The sequence below is a fragment of the Pangasianodon hypophthalmus genome, chromosome 7 (genome assembly GCF_027358585.1).
Source record: "Pangasianodon hypophthalmus isolate fPanHyp1 chromosome 7, fPanHyp1.pri, whole genome shotgun sequence".
NCBI classification, from domain to species: domain Eukaryota; kingdom Metazoa; phylum Chordata; class Actinopteri; order Siluriformes; family Pangasiidae; genus Pangasianodon; species Pangasianodon hypophthalmus.
The window spans coordinates 25,969,084-25,993,869 of record NC_069716.1 but is presented as its reverse complement, the minus strand read 5'-3'; the positions used below and the strand labels follow the sequence as shown (position 1 = coordinate 25,993,869).

The following is a 24,786-nucleotide window of genomic DNA, read 5'->3' as shown; positions in this document are numbered from 1 at the left end:
TGTTACTTTAGACACATAGAAGACACCTGAGACCTGCCGAATTTTACAAAATCAAGCATTTTAAAGACTTTTAAGGATCTGTACAAACCCAGTTAATATGGAACCAGTGATTGACAATTCCCAACAGCTTCTCGGAGCACACAGAGATCCCGGTTCTCCTCCTGTTCAGAGAATTCGTATTATAGTCAACACTGATTTTATTCAGAAAAATTCACTGATAACACATCAGTGCCAGTATAGAAGGTGTTAGCAGCCACTTCTGGATGTGAACGCTGGTTCTGCCTGACTGTAGCATGTGGTGTGGCCTTGGACTGCGAACAAGGAAAAGTCATTTACAACTTTATAATTTTGTGCACTTCTACTCCCACTCGATAAAAGACTAAATACATGCTCTGGGAATTGCCTCTATTGTGGGATGACCATGATTTTTGCCAAGCTCCCAATTTCTAATATGGTGTGTAATCTAGAGGTGGAGGTTTGTCTCTGTTGGTTTAAACACTTAGGCAAGACCTTAGCACCTTGTATATATTGGTATTTTTCTGCTGCCAAGACCATGTGACTCATTCAGATAGATATTCATAGACTTCATAGTTTCCATATAATGTCAAACATCACCATTCATTCTTAGTCAGTGTGATATAACTTCGATGTTAAATATGAAGTAATTAAAATGAACATCAGATGTCCATTATGTACACACACAGAAGCCCGCACATAACAATCACCCATTTAATCCATATGCATATACGAGCACGAATATCAGTGTGTGTGTCTTTTCTGTCTCAACATTGTCACATTGTACTACTTTTAACACTCCGAGACCTCATGAAGCAAGATGGTACAACTGTTCCCCAGGCGACACCCATGATTTATTACAATTTTGCAAAAACACGGAGCATGTACAAACTCTGAAAATGATGCAAAAAGGTAATGTAGAGATACGTGTGTACTGCATGGATTTCAGTTTTTTGAACATATAAGGAAAAAATATTTGAAACATTTTTCTGACTCCATTCTACCTCATTTTCTCCAACTATGTTTTTTTTATTTTATTTTATTTTTTTATTTTATACAAATATCTCTTGCGAGAGTGGTCAAATTCTGCCGTTTTTCCAGTGGACAGGGAGAAGTGATGAACTTGTAAATGGATGTAATGAAGTCACATTTGCATGCATGAATGTTGAGAAAACGTGTGTTACAATTGTGTCAGCGCTCCCCTATGGGTTATGCACTGACACGATTAGCTTTTTTTTTTTTTTTTTCCTCATGCTTCCTTGTGGTCTGTGGAAGCAGCAGCATTATTGCTTTTTGTTATTGTTAAATCTTTAAATTCTTAATGGCTGTTTATTACTATTGACTGCTTTAACTCACTCCATTTTCCAGCAACCACTCAAGCCAGTATATGGTTATGAAAGGACTCTGGAGTATTTTATCCATCCAACCAACCACCAGCACCAAATGAATGTGTGAAATGTTTTGGCTCTGGGTTGAACCTGTACTCGATGTACTTCAACTCCACAGCTCAAGCTGTCCATAAAGACTCAGAGCCTCTTCTCTGCAATGTGCCTTCTGGACTGGAATAGTGGATTTGCGACACGGAAAGATGAGATTTCTTTTCCCCCTGCAGAAAGTAAACAATAAAAAAAAGTGGGAGAGCAGCAGACAATATATCCCACGAGACCCATCGTGAGTTACGGTGCAATTAAGTTTAACTTTACCCAGTACATTTGAAGCAAAGAGAAATTATTTCAAGAGGGAGAGAGAGTGTAAATAACTAAATAACTGGGTCTGTGGTGAACATGGATGAGTCTACAACAGTAATGAAATTCATTCTCTGCCTGTAATAACAATAAAGTGGATTCATTAAAGATGTACTTACTCACACAATCATCATCATCATCATCATCATTATCATCATCGTAAAGAGTGACTCTGGTCTTACTTAGTATTACAGTAAATCATATAGCAAACATAGATTAAACACAATGATCTTTCATAGTGGTGTAACACACCTTGGTGCTGTAACTACAACACAATTTACTCATTCTGAATCCCACCACCTGCTGCACTACACACATATCAACTAAGGCGCAATCTGGCTGATGGTGCAACTGCTTTTACTAGGTGGATTAATTAGCGTGCACAGATTCAGATTTTCCAAATCAGGAAAAGGTATGTGGAAACAACGACAAAACAAAAAAAAGGAAAGAAATAACTAACAAAATAAAGTGCAGTTGAAAGCAGACATATAACTATCCTGCTAGCACAATATGCATAATACATCACCTCATGGTTAAACATATTCTGAGAAAATCAAGACAATAGCCAAATTCGAATTAATAAGGTATAATACACATTACAACAGACCATGCAGTTATACAAAAATAATCCGTGCCAAGGAGTACCACCCCAAAGTGGACTATTTTTGTATAACCACACAGTCTGGAGTGTGTTATTTCGCTTATACTGCAGCAATTTTCCAATGATTACAATGTTTATTTTATTAATGTATGACACATTACGCATTTTAATCAGTTTATAGTTGTTTCCTCATCTGTATCTCCTATTCTTTCTTTCTTTCTTTCGCTCTCTCTCTCTCTCTCTCATAAAATGCAGCTTGTCATTTTACCTAGAAACTGGAAAGCATAAACTCCTCTTTCTTGACACTTCCAGAGAATCCTTCCAAAAATATTAAGTGTCTCTTAACAAAAACAGCACTTTTTTTTTTCTTTGTTAAACAACACAACCATGATGAGAGGACAGAACACAACAACATCTCATACTCATACTTGTTCATTTTTCTTAGTTTGTATTAATGCACTTAAATTAATTAGCTCACCATACCTTCCTGCATTACATTAGCCGTCACTTTTTCAGCCTGGTCAGCTAGGTTTCCAAACAAACCATGGGACTGAGCAGCACACTGTAGCTTGTACTTGCCCAGTGGCCAAGCTAATGGATTTATGATTTGTGGGATGTGCACATGTGCCACAGTGCTTTGACTGTGTTTCTATCAGGAAAAAAATTATTTCTCAGGAACAGCCATGAATAAAACATGTTGGGAATGTACCATGTATGCAGTCTTGAGTTGTAATGTATTCAAAATACAAAAAAGTATTTGAAATCAGTATATGATAGGGTTTTAAACGCAGAACTCAGAAAAAAGTTACTTTATGATTGTTGGTGAAATATTTTTCGAATTCAGAAATGATGTATTTAATACTCATTCCTTAATATTTTTGCATGCATGCAATATTGTCTCTCATTGTCCTCTGCTGTGATGCAGGATGATCTATTTATCTTTCCCAACATTATTGCCCACTTTTTCACCCTCTCTCCTGTTTCGCCGTGTATGTAATCCTCGAGTCGTCATGAATTATGACCTGATTCAGGTATTTCTCTGGCGCCCCAATTTTCCTGTGGAGTCTGCGGCTGGACAATAAAAGTGAAATTACTCTGAACACGTGGCCTGCTGAAATGACAGGGAACAGTTATTCCTTCCAACGCTCATACTCATAAATCGCACCAGGTCATCACAGTGTTCTGGCAGAAAAACGGAATTAATCAACTTCCGAGAAGCGCTTTACAAACCGTGTCTATTAATTCCACCAGTTTCTGCCAAGCATGGAATATTTACATTTGGGTCTGTGCTAAGCTTCAGGGCTTTTTGCTAATTTCCCAAGTGTTTGTCAGTCATGGAATTTGTCAACATTAGGACCCAGCAGTGGCCAGATGTCTTGGAGCACTACCTCATGAGTTGAGTTTGGTGGTGAAAAACCATATCTGGAGACTCAATCAGCACATGTGATTCTCAAGTGGATCTCTGGTTTATTGTAGAACCATTACAATGATGTTTGTCATATTCAAGGCAAAAGAAAATGAACTGATGAATTAACTATTCTTCCCTATGAACAGGTACTGAAAATTCTCTTTGCAACAATTCACCCAACTCAATTTGTATGAAGAGCTGTTATATCTTTTCTTCGACTTCATTCATATATCAAATAGAATGAAATCTACCACATCAGCCATGACACGTCATACATTTTATTTGTTTGATGTCGTGGAACGTCCACGAAACTAATTTGTTCCTGTTATCACTTATAGCTTATAGATATAACTACAAGTTCTCTCACCAGTCTCTCTTTTCTATCTCTCTTGCCCTTAATAAGACAATAACATGAAGCTTGTCATGTTACCAAGAAAGCTCTCTGTTGCAAGGACTTTCCCGTGTTACGGCTTTACCTCTGCCTGTTACAAAGCACTGACACTGGAGACCCCTTCCATGATCTCATCTTCTACAGATCAATGATTACACACATTGTTAATAATCTGTTTATATGGAGCATCCACCATACAAGTAAGTTGATACTATAGAAATGATAAAGTATAAGAATGAAAGTATTAATATGCTTTTAGCTGACATTATTGTCAGACCTGCTGTTATGGAAAATGAATCAACACCTTCTGACCAACCAGAATTGAGAATTTAACAGTGCTGTGGTATAAAAATAATCATTAAATGATCTTAACTCATAATCTTAGTCATTTGTAATATTTCATAGTAGGACATCTTACCACTTTCCATGCTTGGGAAATATTTGGTGTGCATGACTGTGTGTAGAATTGCATTAGTATGTCATGGTGCTATAATTATATGGGTGAGATTTCAAATAAGATTTCCAGCATGGGCTTTTGTCTCCTGAATGTGTGCTTTATGTTACACTATATGACAACAAAGAGGTAGAAACAAACTCAACTTTGATTATATTTAATGAATATAATGCAAATCAGCCTAATTTATATTTAAATAAACCATTTTTTTTGTGCTAAATGGTGTAATCATATGATCAAAGTCAATGTAGGATCTTATATACAGTATGTTGCAGTTTGGCTCCACAGTTTGCTGAAACACAGCAGCTGGTCAGGCTTGAGATACGCACTGACTAGCACGTCTCGCCATGTCTGGACATGCTATCGATTCCTGTGTGTTTCCGAACAGATAATGAAATATTCAAAGCCCCTGGTTATGTCTGTTCAAGGTCAAAACGCAGGAAATGTTTATTCAGTAACTGGCAGCTTGAATGGAACTGAGCATATTGTCAATATGCTAGATAACTGTCAAGTAAGGAATAAAACACTTGGGACATGGTGTATAGGGAAATATATAGAAAAATAATCAGCGACGGGGTGGCGTGATGTGGCCCGATGTGCATCGGAGTTCCTGTTACCACCCTAACACTGATTATTTTCCAATAACAGTCCTGCCCTGAAGTGCTGTATTCCTCTTACACCAAAGGTTACAATTTGTTATTTATTAAAGAAGACATCATACTTTTTAATCCATTTATAGTTACTTTTCATTACTTACATTATAAACAGCTATAGAAAGTTCCCTCAGTAGCCTCTTCCTCACAGTTTACTCACAGTCTTGTGAAACCGAGAAACCAGAAAACACACGGAAACGTCTCTCCCATGGTGTAAACCTTAATGACGTTACTAAGCACTGACACTGGAAACTCCTTCTGTAAATGTTAAATAAACTTCTTCTTACTGAAAATTTCACCATTTGATTTCATTTTAATCCATCCAGTGATTTTTTTTAATCCATTTGTTGTTAGTCTTAGATTACATAGAGCATCCACCTGTGTGAGTTGTTACTATAGAGACGCTAACTTTTACTGTAGAATGAGCACATTAATATAAACCCATCATTTGCCTTACAGCCAGAACTACTTTCAGAGATGCTGTTATAGAATATTAATCAACACCAATCTGACCAATCAGATTTGAGACCAATTCGAAATGGCTATGGTAGTCAGTATGGTAGTCAGTATAGTGCCACTGCATTTTAGGAAAGCGTGAAGCTGTTTTTTTTCCCTGAACTGGAACAGTGCACAGCTAGAGATGGACGGCAGTCTCACGGGCCACACACTCACAGATATAGGTACATAAAATAAATATCTGTGTCTGTGTTCAGAGGCCCAGATGAAGAAAGAAAGGATGAAGCATCTCCTGATAGAAGGAAGACAAACACAAATACAGCCTTAAAGCTTAGTTTAAAAAGCAAAACCACAGATATTATTGAAACATGTGATCAAAAACTTTATCAAAATTGATTCCTTAAATATCTTAAACATCGATCTCAGCATGCATCTCTGCCTGCCTGTCTGACATCTCGGACTGGATGAAGGAACGGCACCTTAAGTGCACCTGCCCCTCAATCAACCACAACCTCACTGTATAGCTAGGCTCAACCAGGACTCCCAGAAACCTTGCGGTGACTTTTGATGACCACTTGAACTTTGCAGACCACATTTCAACAACTGCACAGTCCTGTAGATTCATTCTGTATAACATGAAGAAAATCAGACCCGAGCTCACTGATCATGCCACACAGCCACTAGTCCAGGCTCTAGTTATCTCAAAACTGGACTATTGCAACGCACTACTCTCGGGCCTCCCAGCCAGCTCCATCAAACCCCTTCAGATGATTCAGAATGCAGCAGCATGCCTTGTTTTCAACAAACACAAAAGGACCCATGTCACACCCCTCTTCATCTCCCTCCACTGGCTTCCTGTAGCTGCCCGCATCAAATTCAAGGCCTTGATGCTCACGTGTAAGACCTTGTCTGGAACACCACCCCTTTATCTCAACACTCTCTTTGAGGTTTACGTTCCCTCCCACAACCTGCGATCAATTTACAACTGATGCCTGGTAGTTCCTACACGGCGAGGCAAGAGGTCCCTTTCCAGAACCTTCAAACTGACTATCCCTCAGCGGTGGAATGAACTTCTAACCTCAATCTGGACAGCAGAATCCGTCACTATCTTCACAAAACAGCTAAAGACCCACTTCTTCCGTGAATTCCATTGTATTGTTCTCTGCTTGATGTATTGCTTTGCTTGTATTTCCTTATTTGTATGTTGCTTTGGATGAAACATCTGCTAAATGAATAAAAGTAAGTAAGTAAAAGTAAATATCAAGTAAATTGCCAATATCCAATTTCCCATTAACCCATTCACACTAGTAATGCAGTATTCATTATCATCTCTTATATGTTTTAGACATTTACTTAATAAAAAATAAACATATTTTCCTGACATTAGTAAAGAACCAAGAAATGTGATACTTTTTGTTACCCGACCAAATCAAACAGCTCACCTCATTACTTATAAAGTTATGGCTTGAATTCCTCAGGCAGGGTTCACGACTGGCCAATCACTACATCCTTCAAATAACGTATGTACTACTCGAGTAGAGCTGAATGATTTATACGCTTCAGACCTCAAATCTGTGCCAGCAGTGTAGATCTAGGGCATATTAGCATCCAAGAGCTTACTGACGTAAAGTGTGGAGAAGCTTCATGATTTATTCAAAATTCAGTTAGTTCATCTAGGTTGCCCTTACTTGATTTAGTTGTGCCAATCAATGCTCTTTTAATACATCAAGGCAAACATTTTTTATTTCAGTAACCTGAATTAATAGATTCTGATGGGGCACAAAGCTTCTGTTGGTTAAATGTGAAATGACTTCATCTCGTTCACGCTGCAAACCAAAGTCAAACAGTAAAAGCTTTTTGGACTTTATATCCTGTCAGTTAGCCTGCTATAGGATTTCACACTGTGTACTCTGATCACAATGTACATCCTTTTAAACCACTGTAGGATAAGAGCATACCTAATAATCTGTTCTTTCTCTTTCTCTTTCGCTCGATATGCACTTCGGATGCTTAAGGATACACTTCTACTGCTGTGGCTCCTCTCGATCTTCTGACCTGCCTGATTCATCTTGATGCTCTACTTCTGCACTTGCGGCTCACTTCCTACTGCTGTGGATGGGTCCACATGGATACCCTAAAGATCTGCCCTTCCCAAAAACAGTCTCACCCTTGCTCCAGGGGATAATCTCACCTGGATACTGAACATCCTTTCAACACACTTAGTACTTTTTTCCCCCCATGGGGTATTTTCTTGCCACTGTTTTCTCTGGCTTGCTCATCAGGAATCTAAATCCAGATATCTGTAAAGCTGCTTTGTGACAATGTCTTTGTGACAATGACTATTTGATTAAAATTGACTTGTTTCAGTACTCTTTTCTGTAACCCCTAATTTGCACAAGTGGCCGCTTGCAGCACAATTGTAGGAGGGTAAAATGATGAAAACGTCATGAGTGCATTTTACCGAAAACATTTCAACACCGTCGATAGCAAGCACAAGTCAACAATGTTTCTGAGCAAATTTGCACAGCCTCTTTTCGTCTACATGCATTCTTTTTCCAAAATGATTTTTTGTTACGATTGAGAGAAAATACAAACCAAGTAGTTGAGTGTGAAATGGCCAAACAGTGGCTCTCTGGCATTTCTAGCATCTTGAACTCACAACCTTCTAATTGCGAGCTCAGAGATTTTTAACCACTGACAGACTACTTTCCACAATCAAGTTCATACTGCTTAATTTGTTTTTTTTTTTCTGAAATTACAATCGCAACAGTCCTATAGAATGCACAGTGTTAACTGTTTGGGATTTGAACATCTGAACATTTGAAGCTCCCACACTTGAAGCAAGACTTATACCTGTTTTTCATGTACAGCAATAACGGCTAAGCTAGCTAGAATTCCAACTAGCATGCTTAGCAACTAGCTAGAGTACCACATACCTCACTTGCTAATTAGCTAGATTTCCAAACAACTTGTTTGGTAACTAGCTAGAGTTCATTCTAGTCTGCTTGGTAACTAGCTAAAGTGGCAACTAACTCACTTGCTAACTAGCTAGATTTCCACCCAACCTATTTGTCAACTAGCTAGAGTTCATTCTTGCCTGTTTGCTAACTAGCTAGAGTGGCAACTAACTCATTTGCTAGCTAGCTAAAAAAAAAAAAGGAATTTTTCATCAGCTGTCATGTACAGATGTTGGCAGCTACCTAAAACCAAATTTGAAATCTTATATTTTTGAAACATTAATTATCATATAACTTTTTTTTTTGCTGGTTAATGAAACAAATTTGATCGCATTGCAATGCCTTCTGGGTAAGTTTTCTGTTATTCTATTTAACTTATTTATTCATTTGTTGCTAGTTTACTTTTTCTGCTTCTCTGTCTTTCGTTGTTTCTTTCTTTGTCGCTTGTTGTTATTCTTTCTTGCTTGTATTTTTTCTTTTTCTTGTATTCTTTCTTTCTTATTTTTTTTTTATGTTGCTCTTCTTTCCTGAGATATTTATTGCTTGTTTAGTTTTCTGTAATTCTTTCTATTTTTTAAAATTCTTTCTTTCTTTCTTTTCTTCAGCTTTAACGTTCTGACTCTTACTGTAACTCCTTCCAAAATGTTAAATAAACATCTCCTTACAGGAAACCATATTACCAATTGCACGCATTTTAAAAAAAAGTGTATGTGAATCCGTATGTCTGTACAAGTCTCTATATAAGTTCTTACTATAAAACAAAACCGTATTAGACAGAGCTCATTAATACAAACCTTGCAGTCAGAACTACTGTCAGAGCTGCTGTTATAGAAAATTAATGAACACCTTCAGACCAATAAGAATATTGAGACTTCAACGCTGCTGTGATATAAAGCCTGCTTTCTTATGGCGCCCCCTGGTGTCTCGGAGGTCACTGACCGCTGCTTATTTAGGTAAATAAGCCTTGTTAGCGCCTTGCACGGCTGCTTTAAGGACCTCTTCTCTCCTTATAGGGGGAAGATGTGACCCGTCATTCCATTCATCTCGTTGTAGAAATACAATGACAATAAATGTCTATCTATCTATCTATCTATCTATCTATCTATCTATCTATCTATCTAAATGCTCCTGATTTTAGAATAAAAGCATGTTGCTTATAAAAGTGTTAGAAGGGATTAAAATACTACAGTGTCTCTAGGCTCATCATTTTTTCATTTGTGGTCGATTACTTGTGGTCTGTCACTGAGGGTCAGAGAGGAATGTGGTTTGCTCTGTGTGCTTTGCACATGATGACTCTTTCATCAGGCTTAATCTCAGTGGATGCTTCTACCTCAGCCTGGATATTTATACATAATGCATTAGCAAAATGTCTCCCAGTGAATGTTTCATGAGCTTGCTGTGTAGGCCTCTAAGTGTGTGTGTGTGTGTGTGTGTGTGTGTGTTACCCAGGCTACGACTGTGCAGTGAGAGGTTATTGTGTGTGATGAACAGCGCAGGCTCAGGCCATGGCTTCAGCGTACTGTAGTTCTGCGCTGAGATCTTTTCAGGAACAACGAGGTGAAAGTTTCTGAGCAGCCGCTAATTAGCACTGGATAATCATCGTAGGACACGTGGGTTAAAATGCGCAGCGTTTAGCATGTTACAGTGCTTATTATTAACCTAGGAACCTTGAACTCTTGAAAGTTAAGATATTCTTCATACTCAAAGAGCTTTCTTTCTTTCTTTTTTCTTTCTTTCTTTCTTTCGTGTTGCTTGTTTGCCCAGTTATTCTATTTACTTATTTGTTGTCATTTAGATTTTATTTTTCTCATATGCTTTCTTTCTTTTTTTCTTTCTTGCTGCATGTTTATTTTTCTGCTACTCTTTCTTTCATTCTTTGTTGCTTGTTTATTTTTTTTGTTACTCTTTCTTTCTTTCTTTCTTGCATTGTCTTTTCTGTTTCCTTCTTTCTTTGTGTCTACTTTTTCTACTACTCTTTTTCCTTTTGTGTTGCTTGTTTACTTTTTTTGGTACTGTGTTTACTCTTTTATTCATTTGTTGCTCATTTATTTTTTCTGCTACTCTTTCTTTCTTGTGTTGTTTTTTTTCAGTTTCTTTCTTTTTTTCAATTTTCTTGTTTATTTTTTGTTACTCTTTCTTATATTGTATTTTTTTCTTTCTTTCTCTGCTTCATTCTTTCTTTTTATTTTTCTGTTTCTCTTCTTTCCTTAGATATTTGTTTCTTTATTCACGGCAGATTTATTTTTTTGCTACTCTTTCTTTGTTGCTTGGTTATTTTTTTCTTGCTACTTTCTCTACAGTAGGACCCGTTCATAGCTTTGCGTCCAGCTCCAAAAAGTGTCATTCTTTCTCCCTCTCCCTCCACCACACACAGCATATAAATCAGCTTTCATTAACCACACACAGGTGTGGACATTTTCTCATTACCTGCTCGCCCTCCATGACTCCTCCCCTGCTTCACAATACACAATTACACAATTACACACTATAATTGTAGGATTATACAATGTCATTGCTAAATCATCACTACATGCTTATATGGTTTTTAATACACTGTTGTCTATAAAACTTGGAATAAATACATTGCAAACTGTTGCTTTCATGTTATTCCCATTTTGCACACGTGCTCTTGAATGTTTAGCACACTAAAATTCATTTTGCTGTTTGTTTAGAAATAAAGTTGGCTTGAAGAGTGTGTGCACATTTCAACAGGAATTGCGAATTTTAGAGCACGGAGTGTGCACTGGCTGATTTTATTGTGTACTTGCAAAACCACAAAAATTGCCATGCTAAAAAGTATTAAATCAACACTACACTCATCTGCAAACTGTTTATCTGAAGCTCATCAGGTGCATCTGCAGAGTTAATGGAGACAAGGACAAATTGTCCCAGTGTTTCTGTCTCTGATTTCAGCGCTGTTAAATCATCCAAAGCACTTGATACAGGGCTGGTTAAAAAAAAAAAAAAAAAAAAAAAAGATTTCCCAAATCAGCTACAGTGATGCAACCAAACTATCTGACCCAGAAGAGTGAAACTTTGAAACTTCACTTTGTTGCCTGTTAAAAGTAGATGATCTGTAATTTAGGCTACATCTGTCACAAACTGTATCCTGTATCCCATGTTACAAATTTAACAATAAATAATGAAACATGCCTCACTTTGCACTTTGCTTTGTAGAAGCCCGACACGTTTATGACTGGGCTGAAATAAATACATTTAAGAGAGTATTACGTCTAATAGCTGGTGTGAGAAACATGAAAATCTGCAACTTTGAAGGCTAATAAATCCAGATTCTTTTCTTGTAAGCAAAAAAAAACTGTCAGTTCTTACATCTTTAATCGAGTTTGCTAAAATTTTCATTTCCACCTGCCAGACTGCACATAGCTTTAAGCCACCTTTATCTCAACCACTGTTTGCTGGGATTTTTAAAAATATATATTAAATAATAAATTGTCTAATGTGGCAGTTCCATACAAGAACTCCAGACGGTGTAATTATGTAAACTGACAACACCCCCAACACTAAATCCCACCCCCTCCCTTTTCTTTTTTTTTTTTTTAAATAAACCCTGTTTTGACTTGTATTTGCATACTGGAACCTGATAGGCTCCTGTATTTTATGATGCAAAAACACTTGTCTTTAGTCCTTAATCATCACAAAACAAATTTCATTTTAATAACAATAGGAAAATGATTATGTACCATCTTTTTAATAAAGCATTTATTTGAGCCATTAGAGCATTTTATTCACGAACTTTCAACTGATCCAGGTTTTAAAACAATTTTAAAACAAATAACATACTATATTATACTTATTAACATATTATACTTGCTTTTGAGTTAATGATTTTTAAATTGCCTTCCAAGTGACCAGTCATTTAAGCTTTTCAATTATGATAGCTAAATAATAACCATAACATTCTTCATACTAATTGATAGTAATATATATACAAGTCCATATATATATATATATATATATATATATATATATATATATATATATATATATATATATATATATATATATATTAATTACTATATATATTATTATAAGAAGTGCAGTGCTTAAAGACCTTTGCTCTACCACCCTCTGGTGGAAAATCACCCATTTACAGAAAAATGGAAGAATTGTTACTTATAATATTTCATGTTTTCTGTCTCCATCTAGAGGACAAGCTGTAATCTGACACCAATACATTAGCAGGTGCAGAATTTAAGTAAAACAGTTAACAAACAGTTATTCATTAAGGCTCATTGATAAGCGTGGGGAGAGAAGGCTAGCCTGTCTGGTCCAATCTCACGGAAGAGCTAATGCAGCACAAATTGCTGAAAACGTTAATGCTGGCTATGATAGAAAGATGTCAGAACATACAGTGCATTGCAGCTTGCTGCATATGGGGTTGCGTAGCTGCAGACCGGTCATATGCCCATGCTGACCCTGTCCACCACCGAAAGCTCCTACAATGGGCACGTGAGCATCAGAACTGGACCATGGAGCAATGGAAGAAGGTGGCCTGGTCTGATGAATCACGTTTTCTTTTACATCATGTGGACGGCTGGGTGTGTGTGCGTTGCTTACCTGGGGAAGAGACGGCACCAGGATGCACTATAGGAAGAAGGCAAGCCGTGAGATGCTCTGGGCAATGTTCTGCTGGGAAACCTTGGCTACTGGCAATCATGTGGATGTTACTTTGACACATACCACCTACATAAACATTGTTGTGACCAAGTACATCACTCCATGGCAACAGTGTTCCCTAATGGCAGTGGCCTCTTTCAGCAGGATAATGCTCCCTACCGCGCGGTTCCATTGTTCAGGAATGGTTTGAGGAACATGACAAAGAGTTGAAGGTGTTGACTTGGCCTCCAACTTCCCCAGATCTCAATCTGATCGAGCATCTGTTGGATGTTCTGGACAAACAAGTCCAGTCCATGGAGGCTCCACCTCACAACTTACAGAACTTAAAGGATCTGCTGTTAACATCTTTGGTGCCAGATACCACAGCACACCTTCAGAGGTCTTGTAGAGTCCATGCCTCGATGGGTTTTGAATTCTAAAAGACTTCTGCATTTTTGGGTCAGAAAAAAAGTTTACTTTTCCAACCAAAATTACATGATACAGAAAAATGTTTGTAACAGTAAAAAATGGTAGCATATTACATAATAGACCATATTTTCAGACAAAAACCCATAATGAAGTCATGTCTCCACAAGAACCATGGCAGATTCTACAAGTAGCTCAGAAAGCCTCACCAGGCAATTTCCTTATAAAACTGCACAAAGTGTACCTGAGACTACTGATGCATTTTTTAAAAAGCAAAGGCTTGTCACACCAAATACTGACTTTGCTTAGTTTACTGATCTTTTTACTGAGTTTACTGCTCTTCTTAGACAGTTTTTAAATGTAAATTTTCATTATTTCTGAAGCCGTTTTTGCTTTACAGCATTTCTTTACAGGTGTCTAAGACCTTTGCACAGTACTGTATGCTAATTTATGTCATTATGATATACATGATAATTTCCCTTATAAACCTTCCTGTATACACTAACTAGAGTGGTTTAAACCTATCATTTCTCATGATCAGTTTCTAGATAACCTCCATTCATGAAATGTTGTTTCATGTTCTTTCCTGTCCCTTATCTGAAAGATCTTAGAGGCATTTCTCAAAAATATTGATTATTGTTGCTTTTCATACTGAAAATGGCACTGTTTTTTTTTCTAAATAAAGGTGTATGACATTTTATTGACTAAACAATAAAGAAATCATTTTCCAACAACCTTTTTTTAAAAAAAAAAAAAAAAAATTTCTATTGAGAGCATCTTCACAGTAAAATAAACATTTTTATTCTAGCAACAAATGAAAAAACTCATTTTTTGAAAAGATCAAAAAGTATGTAAATGCATCTATGTCTAATTAGACATTCACATAAATAAATGTCACTTTTTTGGAAAAGTTCCATTACAAATATACTCGTACGTATATTAGCAATCAATTGGTGAAGATTGATTGTAATATCTACTTTTTTTTTTTTTTTTTTTTAATTACCTTATTCACGAGTAGTGTCATGTCTACAACGTAATAACACATCCTCAAATTATGAACTCATGGTCTCAGTATATTATCTAGCACTAATATTAAACCACAATAGTTTTTTTTCAGTTGATTTCTGTCTCACACATTTTAAAATACAGTACTTTTTGGCCACAAAATAGAGCAGCTTAACTCATGGCCATATTAGATTAATTTGTGGCCACACCTTTTTAATTAATAACCACCATGTCTCCTCAGCAGCTGTTTTCATGCACACCATTGTCTTTCTTTGTTAAAAAAAATACTCAAACAGGACTCCATCTGACCAACTTCAAGGCTCGCTGCTTTATCTTCTGTTTCTAGTAATCCTGTATTCACACTAGCAAGCTACAGTTACTCATGCGGCTTATAGTTTGTCTGTTGTAGGTGTGTATTGATTGCTTAAGTGTGAATTAAAGTTGTGAGTAGGGAACTGAAATAACGTTGGACCACATGCACCATAGGATTGGTCAGAGGAATCGAGTCGTTTAGATTTGTCACGTTATTACGTCATAGCTAATTGGCAAAGAACTGAGAAAATCTCCATTCATTCACTTGCTAGTGTGAATGAAGGGTAAATTATCTCTGCACTGCATGCTCAGTAATTACATTTGTATAGAATTTAAAATCTGGACTTAATTAGAAAATAATGTTTTTTTTTTTTATTTTAAAATTTAAAATATGATCAATTTTATAATATAATTCATGTAATTCTTAATAAGTTATTCAACCTTTGAACAATCATTAACAAACCTTAATAATGGCAATGAAAAAAGGCTGATAAAGAGGCTTGGTAATGCATGTTAGATGACAAGAAGGAGCAAGACACTGAGATTTTGTCACATTTACTTTTATTGTAAAGGTGATTTATTCCAAAATAGTAATATATTGTAGAGGAGAGAAAAAAAACTGACAGAGAGATTGAGAGAGAGACCTACACATGACCTTGGCAAGTCCTGGGTGTTGAGTATATCAAAATTCCACAGCAAAAGTTATAAAGTGTCTAAAATTAATACTGCACGCTACTTTCTACAGCTGAGTTACTGTGCCTCTACATGGATTACAGAGGATTAAAAAGGTCACAACATAGCTATTTTCAGGCTAAAATTAACATTTTTTTACACATGTCGTGGAATGGTTGTTCTTACCTGTGCTTTCTGTTCAGCAGTATCATTCTGAACCTTCCAAGTGTTATTATATGAGTTTTCCTTTGCACATGTAACCACAAAATAAGAAAAAAAAACCCATTTTGTCAGCTGTGAATCTTTGAGACGCTATGACGAAACTGCTTTGTAGTGACAGGAGAAAATCGATCCCTCCTCAGCAGATGGTTGCTGTCCAAATCGATTGGTCATTGATTGTGGGTGACCCACCTTGATAGTGCTCAATAGAGAAGGCTTGATGTGGTGGCACTCACCTCGAATTAGAGGCAGGGATGGGACAAGTGACTGTGGGGGGGGAGGGGGGACTTGATTGAAATGCAAATCCTGCCTGATGTCCTTGACCAAGAAGAGCATAGTGCTGCGCTTGCCATTCTACTGAAACTACATCATGACTGTGGAAACTCTGTTGTACTGGGAATGGAACTGAAATAAAAATCAACTTGACTGAAAGCCACTGATTTCAGATTGGTCCATATTTGGCAGAGATGATGCTACAGGATAAGATTATTCTCAGACTGTCCCAAATGGTGCACTGGTGGTCTTTTGGTCCTCATTTGGAGCATGTGTGCCCTCTGGGAGAAAACTGCATTATTGCTAATGCAACAGTTTCCCATAACCTTTATGTTTATATTAACTATGGCCAATCACGGTGTACAGGTTTGTTCAGAGTCAGAAAATACTGACGAAGACAAAGATATACAAATGGGTATTAAAGTGTCATGAATCATGAATATAACTTGCCAGTGGCCAACATTTCTAATTTTGGGGGTCAAAGGGTGCTCCTAAGTGGCTATATGTGCCCTAAATGCATCATTTGGTGAAACCTAAATCAATAATGACTTAACAGTGGTCTATTACCCAAAACCCTGTGGGGTACTGGTTGGGACCAAGCATGGTGGATAAGTTTTTTGAGAAGACAGAGCAACCTTCACCAACACTGATGAAGTCAAAGAAATAGTAATGGGTCTTACAGTGTTTCGTATCAGCAGTTTAACTTGTCAGTGGCCAACAGTTCTTATTTTGGGGGTCAAATGGTGCTCCTAAATGCGCCCTATGGTGAAACCTATATTAATACTGACTTAACAGTGGTCTATTACCCAAAACCTTGTGGGGGTATTGGTTGGGACCAATGCTGGCTGAAGTGTTTGTCTAGAGCAAAGAGCAACGTACATCAACGCCGATGAAGACGAAGATACAAAAATGGGTCTTAAAGTGTCTCATCATCAGTTTTACTTGTCATTTCTCATTTCGGGGGTTAAAGGGTGCTCCTAAGCGGCTATATGTGCCCTGAATGGGCCATTTAGGGTGAAGACTATATCAATGCTTTGTGGTATTGGTTCGGACGAATCATGGCACATGAGTATTTTGAGAGCACAGAGCAACATACACCAACACTGATGAAGACAAAGATATTCAAATGGGTGTCTTATCATTAATTTCATTGACATTTCTTATTTTGATGGTCCATTTGGTGCTCCTGAGTGGCTATATGAGCCCTAAACGCACCATTTGGCCAAGACTATATCAATACTGATGTAACAGCAGTCTATTATACCCAAATATACAACAAATATACAACAAAAAAAAATCTCTAATTAAATATTTCATTCATCATGTCTTTTGAAATGGAGATACTGTGTACATCAGATATAATTGCAATTTCTGTTTTGGTGAAGGAACGGAATGAAATGCTGCACCCCCAAGGATTTGAGGATTAACGCACAACTGATCCACAATTTCTTGATCGATGACATTAAACAGCCTTGGAGGTGGAACACAAAGCTTAGTGCACCATTTGGGACGAGGCTTAACCCCTTTATTCATTTTAAAGCATATTATGCGTAGTCCAAATGAGTGTTTGGATGAGTGTGTGTATATGGCGCCCTGCCAAGGACTAGAATCCCATCTGAGGTGAATTCTCCCACCTTGAGCCTAGTTTTCTCAAGATAGGCTCTGGATCCACTGTGACCCTGACCAGGATAAAGCATTTACTGAAGATAAATGAATGACTAAATGAATTCATAGTAGTTATATTTTATACCACAGCACTGTTAAATTCTCTACTCTGATTGGGCAGAAGGCTGCAAGGCAAATCACAGGTTTAAATGAATGTACTCGCTATAAAAGATTATCATCTCTACAGTAGCAGCGAATTCACAGGGACTTGTATCATGTATACACCACCACATCAAGAATTAAACACTGTTTTTAAAAAAGAATCTGTTTATGTGAAGTTTTCTATGAGGAGATTTTTATTTAGCGTGTTTGGAAGGAGTCTCCGGTGTCAGTGCTTTTTAACAGTACGTTTTCCGCCACAGGAAAGTCTTCAGGATGGAGGACTTTCTCAGTAATCTGACAAGCTGTGTTTTTTTGTCTTATTTACTTAGAGAGAGAAAAAAAGAAGCTGGTGAAAGAATGACTGTTTATAGCTGTTATAACATAAGTGACAACAGGAACTAACTTGTTTGGCAACATTAACCGTAACTATAAACGGAGTACAAAAAAAGGTAAAAAAAAAGTTGTTGGCAGGTTGCTGTGGTATAAGAGGAATAAAACACTTTGGAGTTGTTGCTGTTATAGTAAAATAATCAACTTCAGGGTGGTAACAGTAACTCTGCTTCATGTCGTTGATTATTTTCCTATAACAGCACACCCCAAGTATTTTGTTCCTTCCTTGTATTTAACAAATTACTACTATGAATTATTTAGTACAGTTTAAATAATAGGACAGGCGTGAAGTTACAAGAGCAAGGACTTCAAGTCTGGACCCATCGAAGTGTCCTGGGAGTTTAGAGGGTTAAATCACACAATATTTAGGCTAGACCTAATCAGGATTAAGATGAGAATTTAGCCCTTTCAGCACTGCAATGCTGTCTGCGTAAATGGGCAAATGGTGATTTACTGTGTGAAAAGCACACTTTAATATCAACTGTACAGTAAATGTAAACTGAGACAGGGTTCGGAAGTAGTGTAATAAAAACAAAACAAAACCAAAACCAAAATGACTGATAATATTCAGTAAAGAAAGCCAAGCTCTGTTTTTTAGTGTATGACTGTGAAGTTGATTGGTTAAATAGTAATACATATAGCTGCTGAAAAGGCAACTAAAACTAGTCACAGACATCTGTGTGGTCTTCTCTAACCATGTGTGTACTATTCTAAAATCTCTAGACACCATCTAACCAGTCCAGAAAGACCTCACACTCCATGCCTCTGTTTGTGTGTGTTTGTGTTTGTACTCGTGTCTGTGTATAAGAAATGTAGAGTTCTTTAGCAGGGCTGCTCATTGCACATGCGGTTCTCTCTGATGGGCCTGCATTTGCCTTTGCCTTTCTTCCTCACAGGCCTCACACGCTCCTGGACACCCCCGCCGCACTGCTTGGTACAGTCCGTCCAGCTGGACCACGGGCCTAATTTGCAAACTAATGGGAGAAACCAAACGTACAGAAAAGTGTTATTAATGTCACATGGATTAAAATTGCGACAGTATATGGCACAACTCTTTAAATTATGGTATAATATGATGTTTGGTAAACACAAGACTAATCTCAGAATAAAATTTTTACAGTTTATTCACAAGTACAGCATAAAGAACTAACTTCTTCTTCATCACATCTTGTGCTTTGCTTCTTTTGTCTATTTTCTTCACTTCCTTAAAAGATGAGACTTCCTTCTTTGTTTTGCATTTTTCGTGCTTGTTTATTTAAACTTTTGCAAACTTAAGGTTCCTGAGGTCTTTCAGTGGTCGCTTTTAAGGTTTTGTGCTAGTGACAAGAAGGTTATGAGTTCAAATCCCAGGCCTACCAGAGAGAGGAACCTTGAGCAATCAATCAGTCTATCTATCTATTTGATACCAATTTTTGCTCATCAAAATTGCTTATTTATATGTTTTACTTATGTGCTGCTTTAAGGAAAACTATTGCGAGAAACAGGGATGTGAACCAGCAGAAGTTAAATGTCAGACCTGGTATCTCCTCATTTATCCTGACAGACTCCCGTCCTGCTTTATCTCTCCGCCTCTCTGTGGCGTCTTGCTTGGCTTTCTTGCGCTCGCTGGCCCGTGGGCCCCGTGTGCACTTCCTGATCTTACATTTCTTCCTCTGCACGGTTTCAGGACACGGGATACCGCCGAACTCCGGCTCTAACTTCACCATGCGAGTGCGGATCATGTGACCCTTCCCACAGGACTTGTTACACTCGGACCACTCGGTCCACTCAGACAGCATACAGTCCACAGCTGGAGGAGAGAGGGAGAGAGGAAGAGAACAACAGAGACATATGAAAGCGTTAACATCACACTAATGGTGTGGTCCATGCTGAAGTGATCGTGTCCTAATCCCTTCAAACCCCTACAGCCTTCACAGTAAGAACTTTGAAGGGTCTCTCACTGTAGGTAAGAAAAACTGAGTGCACTTCAATGTCAAGCCAGTTCGACTGTTGCACAAACACAGTTATTTCGTCTACGACAATTTTATAGCAATATGTAAAATGTTCTCAAAGCCACAGGTACACAGTGTGTAATAGGAAACTACATCACCTGATTATGTAATGGTTTGTTCAATTTTTAAAGGAATACTCCAACATCATTCAATCCATATATACTGTATCTAGAATGTATGAGTGATTACCTTAGACAAGAATTAATAGAATGAAAAAGCCTCTATATTCCAAATTCACTCATCATGGAAGCCTAAGGGCAGTTGTTAAAATTGGTCAATAATATAATTTTGTGCATGAATGATTGTAAATGAAAAACACAAGACCTGTGGGAATGTGCTAGTAGCTGGAATTTTTCCTGTACCGCTCTGCTCCGCTCCAGCGTTAGATTGTTTTACATGTAATATGGGAAGCAGCCACAGGCTGAGTGGAATATGATTGCTTTTAAAAAAGCGTTGTCGATGACCTTTTTTTTAATCACAACAGAGCTTCCAAAGTTGAAAAACCTCAAACTTGTCACAGATGCTCTGAATGGCATCAAGTGCTTTTTTTAGCTTCAGGTAGCGACAAGTCTGAGTCTGGTTAGGGAGCGAATATGAGGAGTATTTGCGTCACATTGCTTAAAATAAACCAGTATGTCATGTGACATCCCACTTGGCTGTATGTAGTCAAGACACACAAGCTAAAATTCTCGTCTACTGCGAAGACAAACAACCTTCTCATAACGAGAGTTAATCTAATCTAGATAGAAAACTATATCAATTAGTTAGCTGATACTAGCTAGAACTAGTAAAAGCGTAGTTATGGTTACAGTGAGCAGCTTTCGTACTATTGTAGGAGATTGTGAGTTCAAATGCTGATGATGCAATAAGCCATCTGTAGCAGGGAGCCAAGAAAGCAAAATTGGCTGTGTTCTCACTCCCATGTCAATCAGAGCAACACCAGCCAATCACGGGTGTCTGTGAGCTCATGTATACGGAAGAGGGCAGATAACGCTTTGCTCCGAGTGTGTTACACTGCCCTGTGACACAGGCGTTAGTCCTGTCCTCTCCAGTCTGTAGCTGTCGTATGATAGGGGAGAGTTAGCTAGTGGGTGGGAATTGGCAAGATGAAATTGGGGAGAAAACAAGGGGAAAAAATGATAATAATAATTTGAAATAAACATAATATAAGAACAGTTTTGCCAAAATGATTTCCTTGGCTGTCTCATTTGCATTATACAGTCACATAGTTTAAAAATGAACAGAATTCAACAAGTGACTTCCATATACTACAGCTGAGTTTGAAGCAAATGCATGATGAAATTTCTGTATCATGTAGATGCAAAGGATTGTAATTAGGCTGAAAATGCTGGAGTATTCCTTTAAAAAGGTTTGTTGGGTATATATTTTTTGTTTGTGTGTGTATGTTACTCACGGCACTCGGGCATCATGCACTTCTCTGCTTGCTCCAGCTGTTCTGTACATTGGCCGGGCAGCGCTGGAGTCTTCAACATGCGCCGCCGCACATGAATTCCCACCCCACACGACACACTGCAGTGACCCCAGTCTGACCACTCTGATACCATACAAGACAAGGCATCTACACAAACACACGCACACACACACACATTACTAATACATTATAAACTGCATCCCCTGTATTCTCTTCTCCTGACCTTCACTGAGGTATGTGGCTAATTTCTGTTGAACAGTCCGTGCTCATTTTATTTGATGTGCAACAGCAATTTCATACACAAGCTATAAAAAAGACCAAAGCTAATAAAGACACCAGCAAGAAAATAACAAATCAATAAAACATTACAGACCAGAAACAACACAGTTACTCACTGTCAGGTTTTTAAATCAGAAACAGTCAAGTGATTCTGGGTCACAGTGAGATAGTTAATAATTTGCTCGACTGCAGGAGGGATTGGGAAGCAGTGTGCTGAGGTGACTGAGGCTGTGGCGGTCAGTAAGGGTGGACGTAGAAAGTGATGGATATTTCTAGATAAGGCCACACGGGATTCTCTCGTAAACATAGTTATAACCATTCTTCTTCACGTTCAGGACTTAAGAAAGCTATCGGGACAGTGAACCGCTCTGAGCTATTCTGCGCCCCGGGCAAAATTTCCCTTCCCTTTCCAACCTTTTTCCAGATACGCCACAGTTGTTGCCATGTCCTTTATAAGACTTTTTCTACACTGATGTGTTTTTCTATGTTTGGCTTCCCTGTGAACACTGAACATCATTAACAGTATCATGAATAGATAACTGAAAAATGCATTATGTAAGGAATAAAGCACTTGGTGGTGTGTTGTTATAGGAAAATAATCAAAGAGCACATCCCAAACATGTTTTATTCCTCAATTTGCCACCAATTACATATTTTAATGATTAAAGAATGATATCTTATAGTTTTTATCCTTTTATAGCTATGTATAAGTTAGCTCCTGTTATCACTTATACTTAACTATAAACAGTTCCTCACCAGCCTCTTTTCCAGCTTGTCATGTTTCTGAGAAACTGTGAGTTTCTCTGACTTCCCCATGTGGCTTTACCTCAAAGAACTGAAACTGGCAAGATGTTTAAATAAACGTCTCCTTACAGAAAGCATTACAGAGCAATGTTTGTACCATTTTTCATAGTTAAATAACAACGTTACTTAAAAAATCTGTTTAGTCTTAGATTATGAGGAGTGTCCACTAGTCAAATGTCATGAATTGTTGTTACTATAGAAATGGTAACATACAGAATTAGCGTGAGAGCATTAATATTAACCTGTGATTTGAATTACATTCAGAACTGTGGTCAGAGATGCTACAGTAAAGTAAACAACACCTTCTGACCTATCAGAATCGAGAATTCATCAGTGCTGTGGTATAGGCTGTGTAGAACCTTAATGTCTTTAGTCTTCCTTTGACAACATATCATCTAGACTTTTTTCCCCAAGTCTCCCGAATTGAGTACCTGGAAATGAGTATGTATAAATTCCATATTCATTCAGTATTTCTAGACCTGCACAAGAACCCTGCATTCCTGCGGCTTCATCCATCTCCCTAAACTCCCTAAAGAAAACCAAACCACTCCTGCACTGCTGTTCAATTTTCCATCAAATTGCTTCGGATGATTTGCTTCACAAGTTCTGAAAAAAAAAAAAAAAAAAAAAACAACTAAACAATCACAACTGTCTCAAACAAAAACAAAATAATAATAGTTACTATTACACATAGAGAAAGACGTCATTATATAGAGAGCCTCTTGGTTTTCCCTGAAGCAAAATCAATACCCGAAATGAAAGGACTGTGTTTTTAAAGTATAGGGTTTGGATCTCCTCATCTTTGACCTGGACTTTATTTTGCCCTTCTTTATACAGGGATTGGTTGTTAAAGAAAGTACACTCACCAGCCACTCTAATAACAACACCTGTACCCCTGCTTATTCATGCAATTATCCAATTAGCCAATAATGTGACAGCAGTACAAGGCATAAATTCCTGCAGATACAGGACAAGAGCTTCAGTTAATTTTCACATCAAACATCAGAATGTGGAAAAATGTTGGTGCCAGACGAGCCAAAGAGGAGAACTGCTAGACTACTTCAAGCTGACAGGAAGGCTAGAGTAACTCAAATAACCACTCTTTACAACCGAGGTGAACAGAAAAGCATCTCAGAACGTGCATCACCTTGAACCCTGAGGTGGATGGGCCACAACAGCACAAGACCACACTGGGTTCAACCCTTTCGAGGGGTTATTTGATAGTATGGTCTTTCTCTCAAGCATCAGATATGTCATAACTCCATAATTTATATTGGTTAGTTATGCTAAAATATACTGGAGAGACGAAGGATACTGAGTCCCTGTCTGTCCCCACCACTTTTTATAAATGAAGTGCAGTAAAAATCTTTTAGCTTGCAGCAGAAACAGATTGAAACAGTTTCTAAAATGTAATTAAAGTTCTATTCAGACAGTATTAGTGTCACAGGGAGGTGTCTGTAATGTTGGTGTGGTGGTGGCTAGTGGTGGTAGTGTGGGTGTAGATAGACACACACACATCCCCACCCCGGCCTGAGACAGTTGCCTATGTTTATCCACTGCCGTTTCTAGACATCACTCTCTTTAAACGGACACATTTAATGACAAACATTATGATTCAGGACGTCTATGAATTCAAGGGCATCTCTGCACTAACGTCAGTTAAAGAGACAAGCGTTGTTTTTTTTTAGTGCAGCAGCATGGCTGAGTGTCTTTTAGATAAAGCATGCGTTGAGATAACAAGAAGGAGTGGCATTTTGCTGAGCGCAGATTCAAACAGATGGGAAACAACAAGGCATTTATACAGCCAAGTAATATAACTGCGTTAAGAGCTTTTCACACTGAAGGCTACAATTGCTTGTCCCCAACTCATTTTAAATGAGAGGCGGGAAGAGCAGTGAGATTGCTCAACCCTGAGATAA

General features: G+C 37.8%; 1 protein-coding gene across 1 annotated transcript in view; it reads right to left on the bottom strand.

The window, feature by feature from the left end:
• Positions 1-15,584: 15,584 nt before the first annotated feature.
• Positions 15,585-24,786, bottom strand: part of spon1b (spondin 1b) — a 105,698-nt gene continuing 96,496 nt past the window's right edge. The window contains exons 14-16 of the mRNA XM_026946492.3: positions 21,767-21,931; positions 19,878-20,150; positions 15,585-19,335 (exon numbers count right to left, since the gene is read on the bottom strand). Of these exons, the coding sequence (XP_026802293.2) occupies positions 19,184-19,335; positions 19,878-20,150; positions 21,767-21,931 (590 nt within the window). The 3' untranslated portion in view covers positions 15,585-19,183. The remainder of the gene's footprint in view (positions 19,336-19,877; positions 20,151-21,766; positions 21,932-24,786) is intronic.